Genomic DNA, 26,592 nt, shown 5'->3' with positions numbered 1-26,592 from the left:
TGATTATGATACTGAATGATCTTTGCTTTCTACGTGGCATGACTTCTGCTGTGCAACTTTTTCATGCACGGCTATGGTTAAATGTAGGTTATCGCAGCTAATTCATCTTGGTTTGCTCTTCTTCTTCTTGCAGATTAACTTGTCTCACTTTTAAGTGTGGTGTGGCTTTCTGGATACTTCCAACACCAGCAGATGTTGCTAAAGCAAGAAGTTTGGCTCCCCAGATCCATCTGTCGAGTTCCCTGGGGATGCTTCTCTCACTAGTATTTCCAGGAAAGCAGGCTGATGGCTGGCTCCACAATCCCCAGCCAGGAAGTCCCCTTGGCTGCTTTTCATCTAGTCCCTTTCTTCTGACACATCCAGTTTTGGTGGGCTATAAGGAGACAGGCCTCCTCTGGAAGAGCTGCAGAGTTTACTTGATACGCTCATGCAATCACACTGTGTCAAAGTACAATGAGAAGCAAAGGAATGTTGGCAAGAGAACATCCTGTATAAGCTATGATTAAGACATTAACAGAACCATTATTTATTACTCAATTTTCTATCACAGCAACCAAGATCAAAGGTTTTGTCTTTTATTCCCCTAGGAAAACCTTATCTGGATCAAGGTGAGTCATACTATTCCGTTTTTTTGCAGAACTCTCTCCTACGTGGGCTTTTCATGAACTTGCAAATGTACTTTCTTCAGCTCAGCCCTCCATGACCGTCTCCTCTCTATTCGCCACCTAAATCATTTACGCACATCTAAGTCTGGATTTTATTGCTGACTGTTTCACTTGGAGCCATGAGAAACTCATTTGTCTTTGAAAAGCTTAATTTCATTTCAAAGTAATTTTAAATATGTCAGTTTAGAGCTGCTCTGGTTTTAATTTTTTTTTTCCTTTGGTTTCAATATAATGCCATTTTTACATTTTACTTGAACAATCCAAAAGGATTAGGTACTATGAAATATGAAATTATATACTAAGAGTGTCATTGTCACAGGAAGAGTTTGTTTCCACTGCAGTGACTAGCAATTCACTCTGTGTCTGTGTACAAGTGCTGCAGTAGCCATTGTGGGAACCGACTACTGCAACTAAGCAGAAGCGCAGGGTGGTGCATGCAGTTGCTTATAGTCTGAGCCAGCTGGACGTTATCCAGACTGGTCTGGGTATCAGGTAGCTGCACTAACCAAGAGCTCACAGCTGTGTTGATAAGTCCTGCAGAGAGAACAGTTATGGTAAATGCACACACAGTGTCACACTGTCACGGTTTCAGTTTTCATATCAGAGCTGGCCTGCAGCCTGGTAGCTCAAAGTATAAGAGCAGGCAAGCAGCTCTCACACCCATCCATGCAGATATAATCCCTGAGGTATGCATAAGGTCTTTAATATTCCAGAGAGAACATCAGTTCCAAAATGCTCTGTTTTCTCTGGGTTCTCAGTTCACTCTGTTAGATGAAATTCCACCTCCACCCTGATGCGTGCCCAGACGTCTATGCCTCAGTTTGGACAGGCAAGGCTGACAGCTCTTGTGTTGCTTGATGGGAAAGCAGCACCTGGAAGAAGAGCAGCAGGTTCTTATTAAAAATAAATTTCTTTAAAAAAAATTAACTAGTTATGTGGGAGCCTCAACTTAGGCTTCCTTGGCAGTCCAACCAACCACAGCTCTTCAAGACAGCACTTCGCCTTTTGAATCTTTTTCTACTCTGTTGTACAAAGAAAAACCGGGATGTCTCATACTTTCATCATATGCAGACTGGGATTTGATAGACACTAGATAAAATTTTTCAGGTGACTAAAATATGCTAGCCCTGTTAGGATGAGGTGTCACTGGGAACTGCAGCAAATTCTTGGCTTTATCCCATTTGCTCAGCCCCATGCTGTTACTTAAGTGTCATGCAGGAGCTGTGTTGGTTCTGTCCTGCTCAGCTGGGTGCCACTTCTCTCTTTTTCTGCCCTTTTTTTTCTGCCCTGCCTGGTGTCTCCTCTGAAGGGTGAAAGGGAGGAGATAACACCCATGAGCTCTACATCTCATCTCCTCAGACCTCACTCCTTCCCCAGGAGCCTGATAGCACAAAAAGGACGGCACAGCACACTTTAAAAGAAGGTGAAGAGATCGCAAACAAACATGGAAGCTGAGGGAACAGAGCCTTGAATGTTCATACTGGTACAGTCTGTATTGGGGCTAACCTTCACCCATAAATATCTCTGTAGTGCTTCTCAGGAGCCTTTATTTGCCAGTGTGAGAGATGAGATAATGAGCACTTGGAGACATGTAAAAGTGATGTCGATCAGTTCACAGCAGCAGAATATCAGGGACAATCTTTCCAAACATATAAGGCTGTACCATGAGAGTCTACCCTAGCATTTGGTCTCATCATTTTTGGTTTTTTCTATTATAACATGCAGAAGTGAAAGAGATGCTTACCCACAACAGCAGAGGGGAAGTCAGACAAGAGTGAAGAGCCATCATTTATACAATACAACCCAGAAACAGAAATGAGACAACAGCAGAGCAAAAGAGAAGTGCATATCTGAGAGCCTGTACACAGAATGCCAGTACTAATGGCAACCTAAGCTACCTGAAAGGACAGGAAAGTCCAGACATCCCCTTACTTAGACTCCATATCATAGAGCATATGACTCAGTTAGGATGGAGAAAATATTTAGTGTTGCCTAGAGGGCAATGACAATGAGGCAATCATCAAACTCCTCAAGCTCCTCCAGAAGTGAGACTTTAAAACACAGAGCAGAAGACACAACACATGCACAGAAAGCAGTAAAACCAGATTGAACCATTTTCGATTTTTTAGGCATTTAATCAAATTCTACCATCAGAATTTCATTCTACCTAATCCTGCAAGGTAATCTTCATGAACAGTCAGACAATATGACTTTGGTCTCCTTTGAAGATGAGGGGCCCAGGCAGCAACTGGAATCCACAGCATTTGATGTGTGGCTTCTTTGCACGCTTCATCTATTGTTCTGTTCAGCTTTTAAATTGAAATCAACAGTCCTCATAAAAATGCCCTCCTACAATATAGGTTCCAGGAGCATTGGCAGGTAATCTGGGACTGATAAACTCTGGCCATTAATTTCAGATGGAGGTATCTGTGGCTGAGCTTCTGAATCTGCATGGAGACAACTGGATAAATGATCAAGTGTGTTGGTGATTTCAAACTCTCCATGAAAATGAGTTGCACTTCAGTCTGAGTAACATCTTTTCACCCAAGCACAGAAACCATTTGACACTGGCACATCATTGCAGTGCTGTAGGATGTGCTCATCAGAAAATATAGCACACAGTTGAGTGTATCACTATTTTGGTAGAATCCAATTTTATTGAAAGACCAGGTTTCCAGTGAAGTTTCAACACCCAGAAAAGCTTTAGGAACTTAAGGATGTGGTTCTGTGTATCTTTGGGCTGAACAGAATATTTGTTTTATCAACATTCTGTTCAGGCCCATTTATTTTCTTTTTCTTTCTCCTTTCTCTATTTTTCTATTGCATCAGTGGATTACTTCTGCAGTCATGGATGTTTTAGCACAAGATGCCTGCTCTTATGGCAGAAAATTCAATACACAGGATTTACCATACAATTAGCATCTATCTAGCATGATTTTGTGGGTACCACGCTATGGTACCATGTCAGCAGTCCTGGATTTCTACCAGACTGTGATAGAGAGAAGGACTGTGTTAGAAAGTCCCAGCTTTGCTGAACCAGTGTGGAGTATGGGTGGAATAAATATCACACACCTTGCTGTCACACCAAAACACCTATCCACTACACCTGAAATTGTGCCAGGCTGCCAAACATTAGGAGAGGCAGTAATACTGTGCTGACAGCAAATAGGCTGTATTGCTGCACCCTTGGGGAGTGAATCTGGAAAGTCTGGCTCACAGTAGCAAGACATCTAACAAACAGACAGCCAAACACGAGCAGTTCCCTTCACTGATAGTACTCGTATGCACAAAGCTAACCTGGTGCTGAAGTCTGCCATGTCAGGTTTTGAGGTGGAATAGAGTCCTTTGTGTTCTATCTCCCAAAGTCACTATGACCCAGTGCACATCACTGCATGGGATAGGCCATGAGGACGCTGCAAATGCATTAGGTCAAGTAACAGCCACTGTACTACAGCCACACAACATCCCTTTCTAGCCAGCCTCCTCCATGCCTTCACCTTTTTACAAATCAAACCTACATGCTGGACACAGATACTTAGGTCATCCCAGATCAGTCCAGCCCACTCTGCCTGGTGCTAGGATCACTACAGGAGAGAGGGACAAGAACAGAGTGTTTGAAAGACCCTGATATACCACTAGGGAAACCTGAATTGGTGGTCAAATAAATGAGGCTAATGCTTATTTCATGCATCTTTCCAGGTGTGTATCCACAGCAACAGTTCACATCCCAGTTCACAACAGGGATATTACAGCTAGCACTATTGCCAGAAAAAGACTGCATCTTTTATTTACTTTTGTTTTATTAGAAAGATGTGGCAAACCAAAATCAGAGTCATGGCTTTTTTCAAGTCAAAGCTGAAAGTGGGCTCTCATAGGGCAAGTGTATATCAGGTTATGAGCCCAATCAAAAGGTCATCATCCCTTTCTCCAAGAAAGTAACTTCTGGATCATTACATTTAATTCCTAAAATGCAAAATTCTTAAAGAAATTAGGGATTTTTTTTCCCATGGGGTTAATAAAAATCATATGACATATCTTGGATTTTAATATAGGTGCATGATCATATGAGTGATTAAGCAAACAGAAAATCAAAGTAGAACAAATAATAACCCTCCCTCAATTTACCACTCTAGAAAATAAAATAATTGAGTAAAAGGTAATGAGGGTTCACTGAAAAATAAATCTTGTCGACAATCCTGTGTATTAAAATCCCAATATACCGTATCTCCTCTCTTTTCATCATGCACAAGTTTCACAATGCCACCAATGTTGGAAACAAAGTGTTGGAAACAAAGCCTTCCAATGACTTGAAGCTGGCATGGGAAATGAAGCAGTGGGGGAGTCCTGAGCCACTGGTCCTGAATGCAGGACTGCCTTCAGCACACAGGTCCAGTATTGGCAAGTAAGACACACCATAGATCCACCAGCTAGTAAACTCTGCTTTAGGATGCTCAAAAACATAGCCAAGTGATGGGGAGCATCGAATTGATGCAAAGTCATTTTGGCAGCTCAAGTTTATTGAAACATTTCCAAAAGGACAACTTTTCCCTAGCAGACTCAATAGTAGTATGAGCATTGTTTCTCTGACATCCATCATAACATTGAGGCAAATGAAGCAATTTGAGGATGAAGCAACAAGCATTATCTGAAGGAGTGTTTTTTTAGAGAAAGGTTAAAAGAGCTTAATACATCCAGTTTTATTAAAGCAGAGGTAGATGGAGGCATGTCTCCAGCCAGCAAATGCTTGAGTAATGTAAACCTTAAAGATGGAAAGGAAATACTTAGGCTTATACATATGGGAACAAGTAGGAATAAATGAAAAGAGGCAGGGATATACTGAATATCAGAAAACCTTGTTGGCAGTGAACAGCAGAGCCTGTGCAAAATTTTCAGGGGAATTTTTAAAGTTATTTTTAAATAATTTGAAAAACACTAATAAACAAGCTACTAGGAGTGTCTACTAGCAGAGAGTCCCCATTTCTTGCTTTGCTTGGTTTATCTTCTACCAATTAACAGTGTACCTTTGGTAAAAGCCAAAAAAAGTAAGCTAAGGCACATTCATGACAGAAATCTCAATGCTGATTTAAGAGAGTTCATGTGCTCCTGAATGCTGAGAAATTGACCCCACAAAAATTTCTCATTTATTTGAGTGCAACATCACTTGGATTTGATCCATGTCCCACAGAAGAGGTAATTCCCTACAGGAGAGACAAGGTGGTTCAAACAATGGATTATTGCTTTTGTAGTCTGTCAGGCAGATAATCTCTAGTGAGTACCACCAGTTGAAACGGTTACAGCTTCCAACTAACCAGACTGACACTCTCCCCAAAATTTCTGCCTCCATATCAAGGTGGCAGAAACCACACATCTGTATTTTAGCATTTCTGGTTCCTTGCCCAGGAAGAAAAGAAAATACTATAATCAACAAAGGTATCTTACATGATAATTGAATGCCAGCCTTTTGGTGTGCTTAGCAGGAATACTTTACCGCAGCTCAGTAAACATAGCAGTCTTTAGGTACACGATTTTTCACTCAGGGTGGAAGGACCACCACACTCTTCTGGTGTTAACTTTACCCTGTTCTTTGTGCTAGCAAAGCTGACAATGGCTGCAGGAATCAGAGTACAGCTCTCCGTCTCAAAGTCTTTCTGATGTGTTCTCCTGTAGAACAGGGCATTCCTTTATCCGATGTATCAGCTGTTGAACTTTAGTGTCTAAGTATTTCTGTCAGTTCTGTTTATTAACACAAATCCACTTCCATAAGAACTCTATTCCATGTCTTGTCATAGTTCATTATAAGAAGCTTTTTTTCTAGTAGAGAAATTGTTTTCTAAACTGTTCAACATGCTCAAGCAACACTGTAGTATCCAAATGGTGGTATTTATATGCACTTCATGTATAAATGAAACAACTTGAGCAACCTCAAATACGTATGAAATAATATAACCCAGATTAAAGCAGAAATAAATTAATGAAATGCCTTTTTGCTTTATCATTTACAGACATTGGACCATATTGTATTGGTTTTTCCTGCACAGAAAACAGTGGGAGTTCTGGACAAAGATGAAAGGGAGAATATGTACTGTGAGCGGTTTGTTTTTTACTCATACTATCTTTTTCAAAAGACATTCTGTATTTAGAACAAATAAAAACTGCCCATATTTTGATGTTGAAAGGTTGAAGATTCATAGATACCATAACAGTAGGACTCATAGCTCTTTTCTCATTTATATCATGGCAGATTTTGCCATGCTTACATCTTAGCTTTGTTAGAGTTCCCATTCATTTTAGTGGGTAGGACGCTCTAGAGCATGAATTATGAGAAAGTCTTTCTGCTTGGTTGTGCAATAGTGAATTTGAAATACGAGAAATAGAAATTAGCTGACTTTTTTTCCCAGAAGAGTAATGCATGTACAGCAGAAGCCCAGTAAGGAAGGTAAAATCAAAATCCTACAGGGTCCACTAACAAGAAAGCTTCACTAACTGCTGAGTTCTTAGGCTTGATTGTGCTCTTTGATGTACATACCTAACCCCCACAGAAGTCAACATGTGGGCTTTTGCTCACAGCAGTGATCAAGCTTTATATTTACTGTGGTTTGGGTGGTTCTGAGAAGTATGAACAGAGACTCATGCTCATAAATCACTGATTTGTATAAACCCTTTTTCAATGTACTAGTCAAAAAGCTATGCAAGTTTGAAAGATTAGTAATTACGCAGAAGCCTTAGGTTCCTCCTCACATGTCTTTTGGAAAAAAATCACTATTGTTGGGAAAGGTTTCAACCCATACTTCTAAAATTCCATTTCTCCCTTGAAAATAAACCTAATTGATGCTGAAGCCGTAGTTCAACAAAACAACCACCTCCAGACTTTCAAGGTGTCTTTAGGGAGTTTTAACAATAAAGAACAGTGTATGTTATGACTGTGTAAGAGCCATAACAAATGTTACTATCTTTAGTTAGGCTGTTAGTCAGTCCCTTAGAGACTCTGGCTCTATTTCACTACCAAGATCAGTTATACTGTTGTGACAGATGAAACTCAGTGATGTGTTCAACCACTTCAAATCTAGTGTGACGTGTTGATCAGGTGGCGAAACGAGCAGTTGAGAACGGCACGTGGGTGCATACAGCTTTTTATTCTAAAAAGCTAACGCATTCTTCAGTGAACAAACTGTACTAGAGACTTTTGCTCCCAACACTTTATCCAAGATGACTTTGAGACTATCAGTCCTGGACAGATGATGCCCAGTCCACATCTCTTGCTGGGAGCATTGCCACATGGCACACCTGGTAGCGCAGCTTCTGTCAGCACTGGTTCCACGGACCCATTTCCCAGTGTAACCTCCACTTGACAGACACCAACCTCACATGTATACAATGCGCCTTCTGCCCCACTGCAAATACACTCCATGCCTTCCCAAAGGCCTTACGGCCACGCGTGTCACCCAAACAGACAGTGATAGGTACACATCTTCCCTCAAGAGTGGCAGACGCGTGGTGTCACGCCCTAGCTCCGGCACAGGCTCTCACTGAGCCTCTGAGGCATGCAAAACCTCCCAGCCCTCCGCTTCTGCTGAGGCCGAGGCTGCTGTGCCGATGGGACCGGCCCAGCGCAGCAGCTGAGGTACGAATTTCCTCAGGTTGAAGCTATCGAAACCCCTGCTGCACAGCGCTCCGGGCCTCCAGCTAGGAATATATGACACGGGAAAAGGACAGCAACAGTGAAGAGAAGCGCCTCCGTCTCTCCAGCAACGCCGCGTAGAGAAGGAGCTGCCCGCCCGCCGCCATCTTGGAGGCGGCTGGGAGAAGCTCCGGCGGCCTCGGCAGGGAAACAACAGCGCCCCCCGGCCCGCCCAGAGACGGGGAGAACAGAGCGCTACGGAGGCGGAGCAACCCCACCGCGAACAGCCGGCGCCTACTGCAGATCTAAAATCGCATTTGAAAAAACTAAAAAAAAATTAGAAATAAAAAACAATAATAACAAAAACAATTAAACCAAAGCGACCTAGTCGACAACCCTGCGGCCAGAGCAGGCGGGGCCAGCCGAAGGGCGCCCTGCCGCACTTAAAATGGCACCTGTTCTCCGCCCTCGCCGGTAGGGGCGTGGCCTCCCCAGGGGGCGTGGCGGCCCGTGACACGCGCGTCAGGAGCCGCAGCGCGCGCTCGCGGGGGTGTCCGCCCCGCCCCTCCCCGAGCTCCTCCGCGCGCGCGCCGCGGCCCGGCCGGAGACAGACGCGGACACTCGGCGGACCCGCGGCGGCGGCGGCAGCAGCAGCGCGATGACGGCGGCGCCCGGCTGCCCCCGCTGCTCCCCCCGCTGCCCCCGCTGCTCCCCCGGCAGCTGCCCCTTCCCCCGCGCCGGCGGCTGGGCTGCCGCCTGGCGGGGCGCGGCGCTGCGCTTCGCGCTGGCGCTGCTCCTCCACACGGCCCGGGCCGAGAAGGAAGGTGAGACCCAGATTTCCCTTCCCTTTCTTGTCTTCCTTCCCCCCGCTCCTCCTCTTCTTCCTCCGGTGGCGGTGGGGCCGTTGGCGGCCGCGGCCCGCGCCCGCTCCCCGGCGGCGGGGTGGGGGGGGCGGCTGGGGAGGAGCCCCGGGGTCGCCGTCCCTTGTCCCGCATCCCGCCGGCTCTGCTGTCCCGCCGGCTCCCGCATCCCGCCGCTCCCGCTGCCCTGGCTGTGCGGGGAGTCGCGGCGCTGCCTCCCCCGCTCCGCCGCCGCGGCTGCCGGCGTGCGGGTGTGTGTCTGTGTCCGTGTGTGTCTGTGTCCGTGTGTCGCTGACGTTTCGCGGGGGTTTCTCCTCCCTGACAGCGGCGGGGACAAGGATGGAGCTGGAGCTGTCCTTTAAATAGGGGAAAGGGAAATAAATAAATAAATAAAATAGAAGGCTTGCTCGCGTTGAGCTGGTTTCCCTGCGGCAGGCTTCCAGTAGGAGACGAAGCCAAGTCAAACAGACTGGCGAAGCTGCATGAGAAAGGGCAGAAATGCACGCTTTTGCATGGGTTGGATTTTCATCCCTCACTAAGTGACAGTGGGACACCCCTTTTCCTCCCCAAACTTTTGACAGGTTTCTGGAGCCTTTGCGGAGTCGATGGCGTTTTCTCCAAACTTTTTAAAGTCGCTGTCTGACTTTCCCTAACTTGTAGTGTCTGTGATTTTGGCGTGAAGTCTTTTCATTGTGGTTTAGCAAGGAAGAAAAGCCCCGAGCGAAACACCTAAGCATAATCTGTAGCATTGCTGAGAACAGCTTTCAAGCATTTCCAAGGCACAGACTGGTAGTCTGCTTGAAAGCATGGCTGTGTGGCAGCATGAAAAAGTAGCAGGTAAATGTAATGTATTACTCAAGTAGGTGAAACAGATTTACTTTGGCTGGACAGGAGAATTTGCTTTTCAGGCAAGTTGCTGCACCAGAGGAGGGAGGAGATTGAGGTCTGACAGGAAGAAAGAGAGTAAGAATAAAAAAGAGTAAGAATAAAAAGGGTATGGAATAGGAGCTTAGCAAGGAGGGTCTAGTCGTATGCTTAGACCAGACTTGAGGGGAGAAATACATACTAATAAGGCTTGTATTAAAAAAAAAAAAGTAGCTATACCTTTCTAAAGAAGGGCTCAATTCCAGTAATTTCCTAGTAATTCCAGTAATTTCCTTCTTTTTACAAATATGGGGATGTTGATATTAAGGTGATTAAAAACCCAAATCAGTTGTTGTACAGCCACTCTTGTTCACTTGACTTTGTCTACAGGAAATGTAAACATTCAGAAAACAGCGTGAGTATGATCCCATATCCTTAGAGAGATTAGAACGTGTAAGTTTGTCAGTGTGGCCTGTAGTGTCTTGAGGTACTAAAAGAGTTCAAATGCTTGAGAAATTTCTGATTTTTAACTCTTACTGTGATTGCATTCCTTCACAGGTAATAAGGTATATGTATTTATAAGCTTTGTCAGTGATGTCATATACTGGTATGATGGAATTGATTCATACCCTAAAAGTTGTGACAGCTGGGGCCATGATCTGGTTGGTTCATTTGTGAAGAAGATACTGGGTTTTTTTCTCTATGGACTTTCTTGGTATTCCTAAATAAAAAAGGGCAGTTTTAGATTCACAGAGTTTGAACAGATATGATTGAAGCCCCTCAAGACAATTGAGTAGTTGTACTCATAACGTTTACTTCTGTTTATACAGTCTATTACTTAAAACTTATCCCAGCAACACATCTGTCATATTCAAAATGTGAATTTGTTTCTCAACTAGAACGTAGATTACTTTTAGCCTTCAGATTTCTGACATTTGCTTTTCCTGCCAAGTGTTCTGCTGCTTAGGGTAGTCTATGAGTGCTACATCTAAGGTCATCAAATAAGTGTTTCTTTGGTGTTGTTTGGTTTTTTTCTCTTATTCATCTTTTATGAACTCCTGAGCAGAATTCACTGGCAATCTGCATTTGTGGATCACATGTTGGAAAGTGTTGTCTTGTTTCCATTTGCTGAGTGCAATGACTGTTTAAACCCTGGATTTAAAAAGGCAAAACAAAACATAAACAAAATAATAGTTTTAAAACAAGACAAAGATTAAAGGGACTTGTGAGATCTAGTCTCACTGATCTTAAGCTGCAATGTAAATGCCAGTCTGCAAGAGGTAGTGACTGAACACAGGCGAGGAAGGACGACTTTGGACACTGGGCCTTTAGACCAAGGTGGCAGCTCAAAATGAAACAGTGGTTGAGAAGAAAGGAGGGGATGGTTTTCAGGATCTGTCCTTAAGTGCCTTAGTTTTTACCACGTTGTGTCAAGTTAAACGTAGTAAGACAGTTTAAAAATAATAGTCAGGAAGCAGGGAAGTAGCTAGGAATATCCTTTCCATTTCCCAAATGTGGGCATACGTTTTTCACTACAGCTGCAGGAAGGAAGCTGTGGAGAGGGATTAGGGCTGAGGTTGTGTATTGTTGTTGCTGAGCACTGCCGAGTTGAAGGTGGCTGTAGTAAGACAGGGCAGTATGTACTCCGGAGAAGTTAGTACAGAAAATAATTGACAGAAGCAAGTGCCAAGTGAATAGTGTGAGAAGAATAGATCAGAATATGACAAAAGAAAATGAAAATGAATGAGGAGGATGCTCTTCCTCTTACCTTGCATATACTTGAGGAGAAACTGGGGGAATGATGGAGCTGATGGAGAGAAAATTATGTTGGCTTCATGTGGAGAAGAACTAGCAAGCAGTTCTTTATGGATGGAGCTGTCACAAGCAGAAAGAAGATTGATGCTGGAGTATTCTAGATAGACATGACTATTTCTAGTACCCAGTCTTAGTTAAGGAGTTTGAGGGGGGCAAATGTAAATCTTTGCCTAAAAGTGAGAAGCAAAACTGAAATTGTTTGCATGTTCTAGTTGTAAATCAAAGTCTTGAGGAACTGTGACATTGCTGTAACCCTCTTTGTGCTAGAAAAATAGAACTTCTGGAATTTATCTGGTATCTGAACAGATAGCAGAGTAAACTGTGATTGAACCAGGCAGAGAACCTTAAACATCAATTTCAGACTAAACACTGATATGTGGCTTTTCTTTTTTTGTGCCTAGCTGGGTCCTCCTGGGTGCCCATGTATTTCTGAGGAATGAGTAAGACTGAGAAGGTTGTAAAATTTTATGTTTATTTTTTTTTCAGTCAGGAAATCTGTGAACCATTGCAAAAGAATGACATGGCAGGAAAAAATTTCAGTCTCAAAGAGTCTCTTGCTATTTAGGAGGGGCAAAAAAATAACTTGATAGTTTCTTTGGCAAATATGTATGATTTTCAGGATTTTTGTAAGGCTTATCCTTTCCTAGTGTAACTATCACGTTCTGTATTGCCACATAGATTGAGGACAACTATCAGTTTATATTGGTGTGCTTTTTGTTTGGTGTTTTGTTTGTTTTGTTTTGACATTTGTTTTGTTTTGTGTTTTTTTGGTTGGGGAGGACACACATCATACACAGAATAGCCTTCTGAGTTTTAGGTTGCTGGAAGCCATAATAATGCCATAACCCCATGGTAAATTAAGGATGCTTTTTTACCTGAACTGTTTTGTGTTGGTTCCCTTATTTATATATATTTATATATTTTTAGAAAATCTTCACTATATACAGCTCATTTTTTTAAAAAATCCCATTTTATTTGGCCAGTGGACTGAAAGCCTGTTGAGACTACTTTGATAGTTGTCTTACCTACCCATCTGCTCACAGCATAGGTGCAGGTAGAGCAAGGTTGATGTTTAGGCTCAATAGCTGACTGTAATTTTTGGAGTTGCAAATTAGTGCTGGATCTGGGAAAAAAGTTCCATTTAAACATCTACATTATGAAACCAGATAGACCAGTGAAAATAGCTGTTTTTTCTTAATGCTTGATGTATTCTCTTCTAGCTTCCTAGAAACCAAGTTCGTTACTGAGTGTAAGTGGGATATTGTCATCAGAGCAGTGCACTGATATGTTGGAATTCTGTTTCTATTTTTGTCCTTTCTAATCTCAAACAAATAACTTTTGCTTTTTGTTTTTTACTGATATCTAAAATAGCAAATCAGGATACTTCACAGGAGTATCAAAACTAGATTAATATTTGAAGATGATTGAGAGAAAGCTTATATGTTTAATATTATAAAACATCTCTTCACATATACTGCCTATTTGTCATTTCCTGCTGTCAGAACTAATTTACAGCATCCCAGTTTTTACTTTTATGCTGGTGTTTTGACCCTGGCTTAAATCAAAATTTGTTTCAGAAAGAATGACCTCAATCAAACTGAAAACACTCCAGCAGTTGAAGTAGCACATTAGAATCATGAAGAGTGTGAGGAAAACAAAGTGGATAAAAATTGACCATGCTATCTCACTGTGGTTTTGAAACTTCAGTGTGGGACAGCTGATTAGGCCTGCACTGTGTCTGTGCACTTGTGAATGAAAAATATTGACCATGTGCTTGGATTGAATGTGCTTACTTGCTTGTGAAATCTTTGGACTAAAATTAAGGAAAAATTTTACTGCAGTGGACAGGAAGTTGAGACCCCATATTCTCTGTGACCTTCAATGTAATCTCAAAGTAGGTGCTGCTCTCTCCTTGCACCTCTTTCTCCTTTGCTGGTGTTCAGTTATATTGCATGTGTGAAGCAGACTTGGGGTCCCCTCACCTGCAGAGGTCCATTGAAGGATGGTGTGCTTGGTTCAGGGCCTTGGGTTGTCATCTCTTGAAGGAACTTGCTATGGATTTGTGTAGTGCCTAATATGATGAAATTCCGCCAGAGTGTGTGGAAGTCGATAGGCTTTGCATTATTTAAAGCTTTCAGTTGTGATTTTTTTGTGAATGATTGCAATATGGATTGCTCTGAGTAATTTGGATGTATTTGTGCATTTTAAAATTTTCAGCTGTTTGCTTGGACATTTGCTGTGAGTCACTTTATTTCAATGCCTACCCAGTTTTATGCTGCTTAAAGTGATATGTGTTATGGTTCCACAATGTGATTTACTGAGTCTGTGAGTTCAAATAATTTTTTCAAACAGTAAGCTTGGTAAATGACCTGGGAGTCTGACAGCGAATGGTGGATGCTGTGGTTCATGCATAACGAGCAGTAAAAGTTATGTGACTGAAGCAGAGGGTAGAACCAGTTTGGTTTGTTCCTGTGTTTGTGGGTTCAGCAAGAATAGAAGGCTATAATGATCTCTTTTATTTCTCTTGCTTGTACCTTCTGTCCAGTTTAGCGCCCCTGACTTTGTCAGTCTACAGCATGAACTTACCTGGGTACAACAGGCACTCAAGAAAGTGCCTTTTTTTTTTCTCTACAAGACAGCAGTTGAATTAAATTTCTACTCTTCATAGTAATAAGTGCAGGTACTTGGAACTGGACTGAGTAATACCTTGAGGAGCCTCCTCTAACTAGATGTTCTCTGATCAGGTGACTGGGGTGGAGCCTCTGGGGTCACATCCAGCCTGCATTATCCTGTAGTTCCAAAAGCTGAGCATAGTTGGTCCTTACAATGAAAGCAGCTGATTTGATCCATTCACACTGTGGGAGTTAGCAAACTTGAGTTTGAACTAAACATTTTTAAAATAATTCCTGTTTTTCAAAAAAATTATGTTAGTATTTCAGCATTTTAATTATTTATACCAAGACAGAAGATGCAGAATTTCTTCTTGCATAGGGAGAAACCAAAGGAACCAGTGACCATTAGAGCTAAATACTTCCAGTTTATCTTTCTAGTCATGAATACAAGCAAAGAATAAACTTGTGTCAGATACGGATTTGTTAGAGGCAGCTTTTAAAATTTTAATGGAATGCAAGATTGTTGTGTATTTCTGTTTTCTCAACTATCCTTATAGAATAGTTAGTGATTTACTGACTGCAGCAAAGATATAATGCAACATTTGCATTTAACATTTTTGAAATATGATTTTAACATTTTCTCATAAGCAGCCTTGGATAACTTTTGCTTTGGAATATTAAAGGGATTAAACCAGGATCATGTCTGTCTGTCTCTCTCTTAGAAAACCTTGGATGTAATGGGGAAATAGAAAGCTGAAGGATTGACATGTAGTTCCAATCCCTGAAAAGGGAGAAAAAATTGAGGTATTTCACTAGTTTGAGATTTTCCTGCTACAGTTTTTAATACCGCTTCTCCTGCCTGGCATAGCTTGCAGCAGAGAACCATCTGAGAACAGGAGTTCTGCTGTCCTTATCAAACCAGTTTTAGAGGTGTCTGAGTGAATTTAGTGGAAGGAACTGTACAGGAAATGAAACTACAGCTCCTTCTGTCTGGGTACTCTATGAAGCTACAAAATGTTATGTAATAGAACTGTTTGGCTGACTAATGCAACACGCTTAGTTTTTTTAAGCCATTTTATAAATGGATCCATTACGTGTTCTTCGTGAAGCAGTTTGTCTTCGCAATGTCTTAAGCGTGATCTGAGGGGTTTTTTCAGTTGAACACCTAGATCTGTGTTGGACTGTATGGATTCAGTGTGATAGGATGTACGTGGACTTTCTAAAGTTACTTAAACTAGAAAAATCCCAGACAACCCTTGGTTATAGCTTAGGTATTTTAAAGTTGTTTAAGAGCTACTATGATGTTAAACAGATTAAATCACCATTTGAAGGAGTGATGATAGGAGACCAAGTTGTAAACAAGCATGGTACCAATTTAAGTACTTCACAACATTTCCTACTAGGTGTCATAATATGTTAAATGAATTTAAAGACTGGTTATCTGAAGCTTGTAAATAAATAGGAAATCATCTAGAAGCACAGAAGAAGTCTAAGTGAATCAGTGATTTGCACCAAAATATTGTACAAATATTTACAGGTGGATTTTGTAGATAATGATAAAAACTATCTGGGCAACTAGATAAACTGCAAGGTGTATGGTTGTGGTTTATTTCCAGCAGTGGTTCATGCTCTACCTCAGAGGCTGGCTACAAGGAGCTGTTCCTGGCTCTATTCTGGGACCTGTCCTGCTTTAGATCTTTGTCACTGATCTGGAGTTGGAATGTACCAATACACAAGGACAAGCCTGCATTTTGGAGAGACCTAAGCAGGACAGAACAATAAGCTGACAGGGCCTCCATGAAATTCAAAAAGGACAAATGGAAAGCCCTTTATATGGGACAGAATAACCACCTGCAGGGAATACAACCTGGAAATGCTATTCATGAGTCAGCAATGTACCCTAGCAACATATAGGAGTGTAGCCACTGGGCTGAACAACGTGACTATTCCTGTTTAGTCAGCACTTAATAGAACACACCTAAACCACTGTGTCTAGTTTTGTTCTCTGCCATCCCACTGGAAATCTCCAAGGATGGTCAATATCTGCATGACTGATGAATGGAGGCTGAGGGATCTTGTGGCAGTCAAAATCAGTCATTTATGGAACAAAATGGAGCCTGACTCCTCACAGAGCTTCATGGAGCCTGAGACAGCAGCCATAAAGTTAAACAGGAAAGTTTGTTTTGTGCCAGGAGATGCTGCTCTCTGATGATCTGAGTGAGAGGCACTTGGGCATTATAAAATAGCATTGAAAATTCTGTTTATTAAGATAACCATATAAAGAGAGAGTAGTACAGATAATCTTGGATCTCTTTAGATGCTAAGAACCCTGAATTGTGCAGCACCAAACAGACCTTTGAAGGGTCCATGTGTAACACACTGTGCAGACCCCATCCATAGAAAGGTTACCCTATTTTGCTCTCTTGCTGGATTTCCTTGCAAGAAGACAACTCTCTTCATAATTTTTGCTGTCAGGTAGAAAGGATGTTCACATGGGAACTTCCATCTGCACTTTCAGATAAAGCAAGGCCACCCAGGTGGCATAATCGCTGGTGGTGTTGATTGCAGTTTGTGTTTCAGAGGGCTGTCTGGGCTCCCCCTGCAGCCACGGAGTACGTGCAGCATGGGCCTGACGGCCAGCCCAGACATGCAGCCCAGCACGGGCGTGGGTCTGCTCGGCTTGGCTCCCGCTTGGATCGCTGACTCCCATCTGACACGGGCTTCCGGTCAGCATGGCTATCATCTTCTGCCTTGACATGATGAGTCTGTATTTCACCATGAGGCTGGTCAGGCATTGAAGCAGGTTCTCTAGGGAGTTTATGGAATCTCTGCCTTTGAACGTTTTTAAGGCCCAGCTAAATGACAGCCTAAAGCGACATCATCCAAATTCAGCATTCACTGTACTTCTGCAGAAGGTTGAGCTGCATGACAGTCTTAATGTCCATTCCACCCTCAGTGTCCCTGTATTAATATTTTGTGTCTCCCATGTGATTTTAAAACTTAGTTGAAACTTGCAATACTTTTGTTGCAGCTGATGAGAATATCTGTAAGACAAAAGTCTGAGTTTTTGTGTAACTCTGTGGTGAAGTCAGTGCTAAGGTAATAGTACTACAGATACAATTTTGGGAGAAGCAGAGTTGTAATTGTACCAGGAAGCTTCATGGGTTTCTGCATCACTAAAAAAGGGTGATCATAGATAAAAACAAAACCTTGTCAATCATTCCTTATTTCTGTAATTGTGGATCACATATACTTTTTTGTCCCCATGTTTTTGTTCTTTCTCTTGAAAAATTTGTTTCAAAAGGAGTATTTGTGTCCCATCTTTCATGTGAAGCATAACACAGCTATTTGTTTTTTGCCTTTGCCAGCTGCTAGCAATATAGCAATACATTCAATTGTGGTTTACATGTTAATATACAAGATGTGTTAAAATTAATGATCTGTGCAGCTAATATGTCTGATGAAAGATTGAGAGATTTGGGTAGTTATTGTTGTGAAGGTTTTGACTATTCCTTTCTTGCAGTGGAGGACATGGAGTACTTGGTCCTTACTAGAAACCATTTCTTTCTTGTCTGTTTGCTTTGGTATTCTGTACCTTTGTGTAACTTCAATCTGTGGAGCCAGCAACAGGCAGTTTAGAAGTACCAGAAATTACTATTATTTAGTGTGTACTAGGAAGTACTGAGGCTACTATTGCCCTCTGAGTTGTCTCTCTTAAGTATAAGAAGGTGAGGAAGGTGTGTGTGTGTAACTTTTATATTATGATACAGCTACTTTTATATTATCATATACCTTGTCAGTTGCCTTTTGTGTAGCTTAACTAGGTCATGATGTGCCCCACATACCTTTGGCTGACCTGTATCATCCAAAATATTCAAAATATTAATAAATTCCTTGTTTTGGGAGAAATGTCCCAAACATTTGATGTTGAAGGAGAGATGGTTGTTATTGACAGAGTCTGAATCTTCACAGGTGAAGTCACTCTGCCAATCAGTACTATTGAATATCATTATCTGATGGAGAAAAGATTGAAATGAACTTCCAGTTCATCAGGGGAAATTTGTTTTAGTACTTGATGAGTGCTGTGAATTCTTCCTTTGATTAAATGAGATTTCTCTGGGGAAAAAGACCAGACTAAGGATCTCAGAGATTGAATAAAACATTTATTTATTTAGCATTATTTAATTAATTATCCTTAAAAAATACATGTTTTGTGAAAAAAACCCTCTAATGTTGAATTTAGCAAAGGTGTGCCTATTCAGGTTGACACTGAGTACTAGGCATATCAAAGTAGAAATGAGAACTATTTTTGAGTGAAGGCTTGTCTTAGGGGGCAGCCTAGTGATGAGTGAATTAGATGTCTCTCCATAACATATTCTGTCACTAAGACTAAGGGTTTGGAATTATTGGGTGAAGTCATGATCTGTGTTGCACCGGGTGTCAACTTAGATCATCACAGCTGTTTGTAAAAGAGTCTGACCAGAGGAGATTATTTGCTTTTGAGGGGTAACTGCTTCCAGGGTATTGTAGGTAGCTAAATTGCATTTCTGCAAGCACTTAATTTCCCTATGCCTATTTGCACCTTTAATTTCTTATAAATGTTTTTGGAGTGTTCCCCCCAAACTGAAATTTGCCTGTTTTGTTTAATTGTTTTTGCTCTGTGTTTTATCTTCTTTCAAAACTTTCAGTTGTTCTTCTCCACCCTTTTCTCCTCTGGTTTTATCAGACCTTGCAGCCAGGTTTTTCCTGCTGGTGGTCTGTGTTCCCTCATGGCAAGTCAACAGCCTGCTGTGCTCAGCAATCAATAAGTAGTGTTACTGCCATGTCATTAACACTACGGCGTTAGCGTCAGACCTTTTCTACCTTTTCCTGACCTTTGATTGTTGTATTTATGAACTTTATGTGGTAGCTGAACCAGCATTATCTTGCCACTCTTTTTCACTTGTCGTCAGTCAGGCTTAATAGCTGTTTCCAGTGGGCACTCGAGTGTTGCCGAGTGAGCATGGGAGGGACAGAGATCTGTGCTCCTCCCTGCCGATGATACTTCTCTCCTGTAACTTGGTATTAACCAAGTCGCAACTGTTACACAGCAAAATCTAAACAATTGTGTTGATCGTGTACCTTTGTTCTAAAAATTCATGCAATTCCACCGTGGTAACTGACCAAGAAAAAAAGCAAGGCAAGATCAGGGCAGGGAGGAGAGCAGAACTCTCACTTAGTATCCTGCTGTTTCTGTGCCGTGAGTGATAGAAAGCATTCTCTGTAGTAGCTAGCAAGATAGGAGTAAGGATGGAAAACTGAGCAGTATCCACTGAGCATAAGCTGTAGCTCTTACCTGGTTGCATTCACCTTGCCAGCAAGACATTTAGATGTCAGGAGGTATCTGCCTGGCTCTGTCACCTTCCTGTTCTGTGGAGGGTTTTTTGGAAACTCTAAAAATTGCATCTTCCTTCCTATTTTCTATGATGTGGAGAACAATGCTTGATCTTGGTCGGTGTTTATTAAGGTCATTAATCATCCTGGATGTACCTTTTAGGTGGGTCATTCCACTGTGTCAATACAACCCTTTTTTTTTTGAGTAGGTGGGGGTTTGTTCAGTGGTTCATTTCACAGGAGTATAAGTTTGGAAGACTGATGTTAATGGTAATAGCTGAAATTATTGTCAATTAATGCATTGTTTTCCTGAGGCTCCAGAAGCCATGAACTGGCTGCTGTTTCTGGCAAGCTACATATTGAACATTGCTATATGCTATAATTGTTTCTATATGCTAAAAAGATTAGAATTCCATTAAACGCATGTTATCTTTTTGCACATTGCAGGACTACTTACCTTGTTTTTGAGGGTAGTTCCAAATAATTTTATGTCTATACACTTTCAATAACAGTACATATATAGGAGTATAATTTAATTTACATATTGAAATTTTAAAATGGCCATCATTAGAAAGAATAGAAAGCCACATTTGGTATGGCTCAAAGCAAAAAAAAAAGGCATGCTATTTGCAGATGTTTGTTTTCCCTCTAGCTCCCTTTTAATTTTTTTACTCTCTTTAAATAATTTCTGAGAAGTTTCCATGAGTGTCAGGAGTATTGTTCTCTTTGGCTTAAAAATAGTGTGCATGAAAGTTTTTCTCCTGCTTAGAGAATTATTTCTCTCTTTTATTTAACTTACTTTAAAATAATTTCTTTTTAAGTTTTCTCATCCTTACCACCTATGAATGGAATTGAGTGTTATTTCTTGAGAAGCATTTTGGAGCCAGGAAATAAATATCTTTTTAGGAGCTAATGAAATTTTTGAAAAGCTTAAAAGTAAAGTATCAACTTAGAACATCTGGCAGCTTTCAAAGTAGTATTTTGGTGGTTTTTTCCAGTGAAGTTTTATGGCCTTTATTGCTACCACCTGAAATTTGCCATTTTGGCCAATAGCAGATAGTTTTTTACATTCATTAAAAAAACTAGATGAAAATAAAAATTGCTTTAGTCAAAGTGGATGGAAATGTGCATTTCTGTAAGGTGGAAATACAGGTTGAATGCAGAATAAACATCTGAGAATAAAGGTGTATGAATAAAATGTAATTTTTTGTGCGTTAATCTGAAATCATCTAATGTAATTTTGTTAGCAATATAAATAAAAGCAGATTTTTAGGTGGAGTACATGTTACTTTCAGTGAGCTTTTCTGTTTCTATGTATGCTTGTATAGTTTTTGCAAGGATATATCTATCACAGAGCACATCTAATCAGTGGTAGCTGTAAAAGAAACCTTGATGCAGTTGCACTGTCTTCTGAAGCGAGACACACGTTGTGAGCCAGATGTGTGAACAGTGGCTTCAGGGTGGAGACTCACTTTCTTCCTTTCTCAGTCTAAGCAGTAGCTTCTTTGTCTGTCTGGAGCCTCTATTCTGAATGAGAATCATGCTGTCACTTTCTGTTTCGTGGCTAGCTTGAAAAACTGAATTGGTGACTGAATTTTTAAAAATCTGCATCAGTCTTAACTAAGGGGAAAAGAGATGAGAGAATGAGCACAATGTGACAACTCTTCTTACTAGGGAAGGGCCTTGCTGAGCAAAGAAGCTTGTCTTTTATCTGCAGGCAGAAATGACACAAAAGTAAGTTAGTGAAAGATTACATGCAGACTTACTTGGCTGTCAGTGATATGCTCAATTTGTGCTGTTGGTTGCAGTAAAGTAGAAATCATTTGACTTTTCCCCCCCCCCACTATGAAATAGTGAGGAGTATGCTCAGGTATTGCAAGTGATCTACTGTCTCTGTTTAGCTTGTAGTAATTTGGGCATAATTTTGTGCATATGAACTTGAGTATGTGTTGTGTAAAGTCAGAATTGTTTTTTTTAATGAGGAGTATAAAATGAGGGTTTTGATGAAGATTCTGTCTTTTTGTTATTTAGTTTAATGTATTGCTTTCTCATTTCACATGATGATTAAAGTGCATTATCTAGGGATGGTTCTATTTCAAATCTAATATATATAAACAGAAAATACAATAAGCGTGCAAATTTGGCCAGTTGGCTTTTTGAGGCATGGTCATTAGAGGTTTTAATAATGAAGAGAATAAATATGTTTCTGTGTAAAAAGACTTCGAAGTGTGATGTTTGTACATGTGGTCTTTACTGCATTGTGTGTATTTTCTTTGTCGTGATGGCTCTTCCTGAGGTCTGCTGTAAAAATTATAATTTTGTTTATGTTATGGAGTACTGGAAAATAAACAAGTAAATTGCCTAGGTAAGTGCAAGGGGATTTAGCTGGAAAGCAAGCCTGCTGGCTGGTGATTCTCACTTGCCTGACATTCACTGTCTCATGAGAGAATGACCTTTTACATTTCCAGTGAACAGTCACCTGTTGGGACATAGGCAGAAATCCAGGCTGATAGCTACACTGACTTGTCTGTCTTGGAGAACAGGCTTTTTTTAAAGAGATTTGGTGTGTTGGACACTGAATTGGGATGTATTTCTTGAGGCTCACCAGACTTCTGTAGTCCTGAAGCTGATTAAAATGGTCACTCGCATTACAGTGTAATACCGTTTTCCCTTATGTGTATGGTATTTTATTTTTTACAATGGAATTTTTCAACCATAATAATTTTATTTTTTCATTCTGTATCCATCTATCTGTATTCCTCATGCTGCTCAGTTTTCCACTGTTCAGGATGATTGAAATTGTATGACTGTGAATAAATAGTTAATTCATAGTCAGAGCTTTAAAAATAACTTGTCCAAGTATAGTTCTGCACTTTAACCAATAGCGATACAAATGTAGCAATTACAATTGCATAGACAGAAGTGAATGGCATTTAGCGCATTGTAATTGGCTAATGTGGTTATTGTTACTTTGAAGTGAGCTTAGTCATTAAGACAAAGGGTTAGAAACTGGACTTAAAAAAAAAACCCTTAATGTAAATTAGAAATTTTTAAAATAATTGACCTTTCCCTGTTTTAGTAAGATAGGACACTGTTTTTAGAATTGGGAGAAATTCATGGACTAGATGATACAGGCTTGTATAAATCCGTTTATAAGAAAGAAAAATGGTTTAGACAAGACTTAGGAAAGAAAACAGTTCTTGCAAGCATGTTAGAGAATATGTAAAGATCATTAACATAAAAATAAATCAATGCAATGCTATGGAGTAGCTATTCCAGAGCTAAGTTATATTTCAGAATAGTGTTTTTATAAGTATGTATGCCAGAATGTACTTCCCTATTAAAATGAAAAAATTAACAGCGGCTAAAGGAAAGAGAAGCGTGCAAAGCCACCTTAAAAATCGGATCTCAGTCAGAGTAGGCCTCATAAACTGTGAGCCACAGAGATTTTTTTGTTGTTGCTGTTATGCACCAAGAGCCTTGGCATATTCACTGCTCGCATTACATGCAAATTTATTCTGTTTTGTGTAATTCAGTCACAGCTAAAGACTGGTGTTGGCTAAAGTGATTTTGATATTAAGTTCCTGTTTACTTTGGAGATGTGTAGGATTTTAAAATTTTCTTGTTATTTGATGTTTTATATGTCTGTAGTTTTCTTGTTTTAGCCCCAAATATGAAAGGCTTGGATAAGAGACAATCAAAATAGGGATGTGTTTGAGCAAGATTTCTCTATTAGGTGTATAAACTTTAGAAAAGATGCTGCTTAAGTTAATTCAGCTACTGTTGGTTTAATTTTCTATCAAGCCCTGTGATGTTGTTGGAAGGGGCAGGGGAAAGCATTTAGGAATCTTCTGGTAATAATGACTAGACAGTGCTTTCACTGTTCCAGAAAGCTGTGGTTTGGGGACTGGGGGCTATGGTTGTGGTGGGGGATTTTCTTTTGCCATTTTTTAAACAATTTGGAATGCTTGGAAAGTGCTGTCAATAGAACAAGCTGTTCTAGAGCAAATGGAAAGCCTAGGTTCATGGTCTTTTTCTGATATCTTTTATGGGCTTTTTAGACTAAAGCTGACTTAATCAAAGAAGTTGCATTTTAAAGGTTATAGATTGAAAACAGAAAATGAAACTCAGAATATTTTTTGTGTAAGTTTCCATGTATTCTGTTAGTAGTGACCTACTGTCTGAAAAGAGGAAACCAAGAATACACAAGCTAGAAGCTGAAAGAGTTTGACCCTGAAAGCATATAATATCCTAGTAGCGAGAGTGACTGAAATTGTTACAGATTCTCATCAATCTGTTATGTTTGCTTTTTGCAGAATGTTGAAAGGATAGAGGTTTTCTCTTGAGAGGAATTTCTGTATATCTCTCAGAAGAAAGTATTCTGTTCAGCATAGGTGAAGAGGAAATGAGACTGAGGTTCTTCTGGCCTTGAAATCTGCGGATATGAATATGTATCCTTTTCCTTCTTTGGTCCATGAACATTTAAAGTTTGACTAATAGCTATTATAATAAGCCCTCAGGGCTTCAACTGCCTATAGGGTCAGGAAGAAATTGTTTTCCTAATGTGTAATTTGGCTTCTTGGCTGCTGATTTGTGCAGTGGCAGATCACGCTGTGGCAGCTGAAATGATTCCTACTCCAAATATTATGTTGTGCCCCTCTTGTAGCAGTCGCCAGTCATGTGGCAGGGATGACTGAAATGGCACGGGCAAGAGTTGTTAATTTGCTGCATTTTACTATTCCAGGGTATTGAAGTATTTGCTACAGTATTAGGCTGGTAATGGACCATGATGGTATCAGCTTAAGTTTGGGAAGAAGTTTTCCCAGGGGAAATTGTTAGGGACTTAGCAGAAAATAGTCATCTTCCTCTGTATCATGGGGAATGGTTCACCTAATAAAGTATGCCCAAGTGATCTCATACTTAATTACTTACAGTGACTTTGCACATTGGTAATAACCTATTGTCTATTGGTGAAATACATATTTTGTGTAAAAGGACAGTAAAAACTGGATTTGGGCTTGCATTACAAAGTTTGTGAACTTGCCTTGGGTCAGGTAGCACAAGTGCAAAAGATGAGCAACTGCTTCTAATTCTGGAACATGCAAAAAAAGAACCCACAAGGGCACTGTCAGCATTTCACTTTGAAGAAAACTTTGTCCTTTCTGTGGTCCATGTTGGATGGTTTGAGAGCTGCTCTTAGAGGGATTCAGGTGACTCTGTATGACTCGTCAGTGGAGGTTTTTAAAAATGTAATTAGTTTTGCCTCATTTGAATGAGGTGGCTTGTTGTTTCACCCCAAATTGAGAGTCTGGGAAGCCAGTTGCAAAAACAAGCTTTCATCTCATGAAGGTATATGTATTTACTTGCTGCCATTTCCTTGCTTTGATGAAATAACCAATAAAAAGAAACACAGGCTTGAAAGTTAGTCTAAACCAAAATGAAAGGTAAAACCACAGCAACTTCATCACCGCCTCAGTTAAGATGTGTCTGCTGTGAAATGGACAGCAGCCAGACTTAGCAGTGCATCTGACTTCACCTGGCACTGTCATCTGCTCTCTGAAAACATTTCTTAAATGATATTGTGATGAATAGCACTTCTATTTAACAGTGTTATCCATTCAAAATGTTCTGTAACATCTGTTGCTTTGTTCATAAGTTGTTGTAAAGATGAAATAATTAAAGAGTGGCTAAAGAAGTGTTTGGGGCTTACAGAAAGTCTGTCTGAATTCAAGATGCTTGGGTAGAAATCTTGGGCTAATTTCTGGGGGCTTCAGTGCACGTTATCCTTGTGAAAGAATTGTTGCTGCTTTCTGCTCTTTGTACTGATGGTGCATTGTATTTAAATCAGGGCAAAAAAGCCTCAGCAATACTAAGAATTTGTGATTAGATGAAATAGCCTTTTATGCTTTGCTGGTTGTTAATAGATCATTTGTATAAAAAGTTGTTTTCTAATGACTTTTTTTGTTTGTGCCTAATGCCACATTCAAATGCTCTGTTTCCAAGCTAGAGATCTAGATAGCAATAGAATGCCAAAAAGTCCAACTTCAGAGGAGCAATTCCTTTTGATTAATAGGAAGATTTGCTTCTATCTATAATTTTTTAAATTGTGATTGCTGAACTTCCGATATATCAAATACATGAGAAAGCATAATTTCATTCTATATTTCTCTCCAAGTTAAAAATTGGTAATTTTCCCTCACTTCTAGTTAATTTGTAATTTGAGGTTCTTGTGCAGAGGATAAGCATGACACTTCTGTGAAATCACGATAAACTGTCATACTCTGCATTTTAACCTAATGTGACAAAGTTTTGTTTTCTTACATCTTGCACTACAATACACTTACCCTTTTTTCAGTGATTTTAAAACCAAAATTAAACCATTAAATGAATGTCTTGCATCATATGTATTGCCAGTTCAATTAAGAAGAATTCACTTGTTCTTTGGTCTGGCATTAAACTTTAAACTGGCAGACCTATTCCAGTAATTTGTTTTAAAAGCCCAAAATTTCATAAACTGTAGGACTTGATTTTGTAACAGCTCTTCAAATGCTGTTTTGGTTTGTTTGGTTTTTATTAGTTTTTTTTTTTTTTTGAAATCTCTTGCCCTATGTTCTGTATAGCTCTTCAGTATAAATGATTGACCAAACTCCTGATTCTTGGATCAAGGATCGATTTTGTTTGTTTTGAGTAACATTAAGGTAGCAGCAATAAGCACACACAAAAAAATACTGACTTATTGCTGACACTACTGACTAGGACTTCTCATGGCACTGTACATATTGCAG

The 26,592-nt window shown here is 40.3% G+C and overlaps 1 protein-coding gene across 1 annotated transcript in view; it reads left to right on the top strand.

Annotated features, from left to right (window-relative positions):
• The first annotated feature begins 8,447 nt into the window (after positions 1-8,447).
• Positions 8,448-26,592, top strand: part of TMEM131 (transmembrane protein 131) — a 93,502-nt gene continuing 75,357 nt past the window's right edge. The window contains exon 1 of the mRNA XM_084223631.1: positions 8,448-9,107. Within this exon, the coding sequence (XP_084079757.1) occupies positions 8,942-9,107 (166 nt within the window). The 5' untranslated portion in view covers positions 8,448-8,941. The remainder of the gene's footprint in view (positions 9,108-26,592) is intronic.

Source organism: Fringilla coelebs (genome assembly GCF_963513975.1).
Source record: "Fringilla coelebs genome assembly, chromosome: 2".
In the NCBI taxonomy this organism is placed as follows: Eukaryota; Metazoa; Chordata; class Aves; order Passeriformes; family Fringillidae; genus Fringilla; species Fringilla coelebs.
This window is presented reverse-complemented; position numbering and strand designations above follow the sequence as displayed.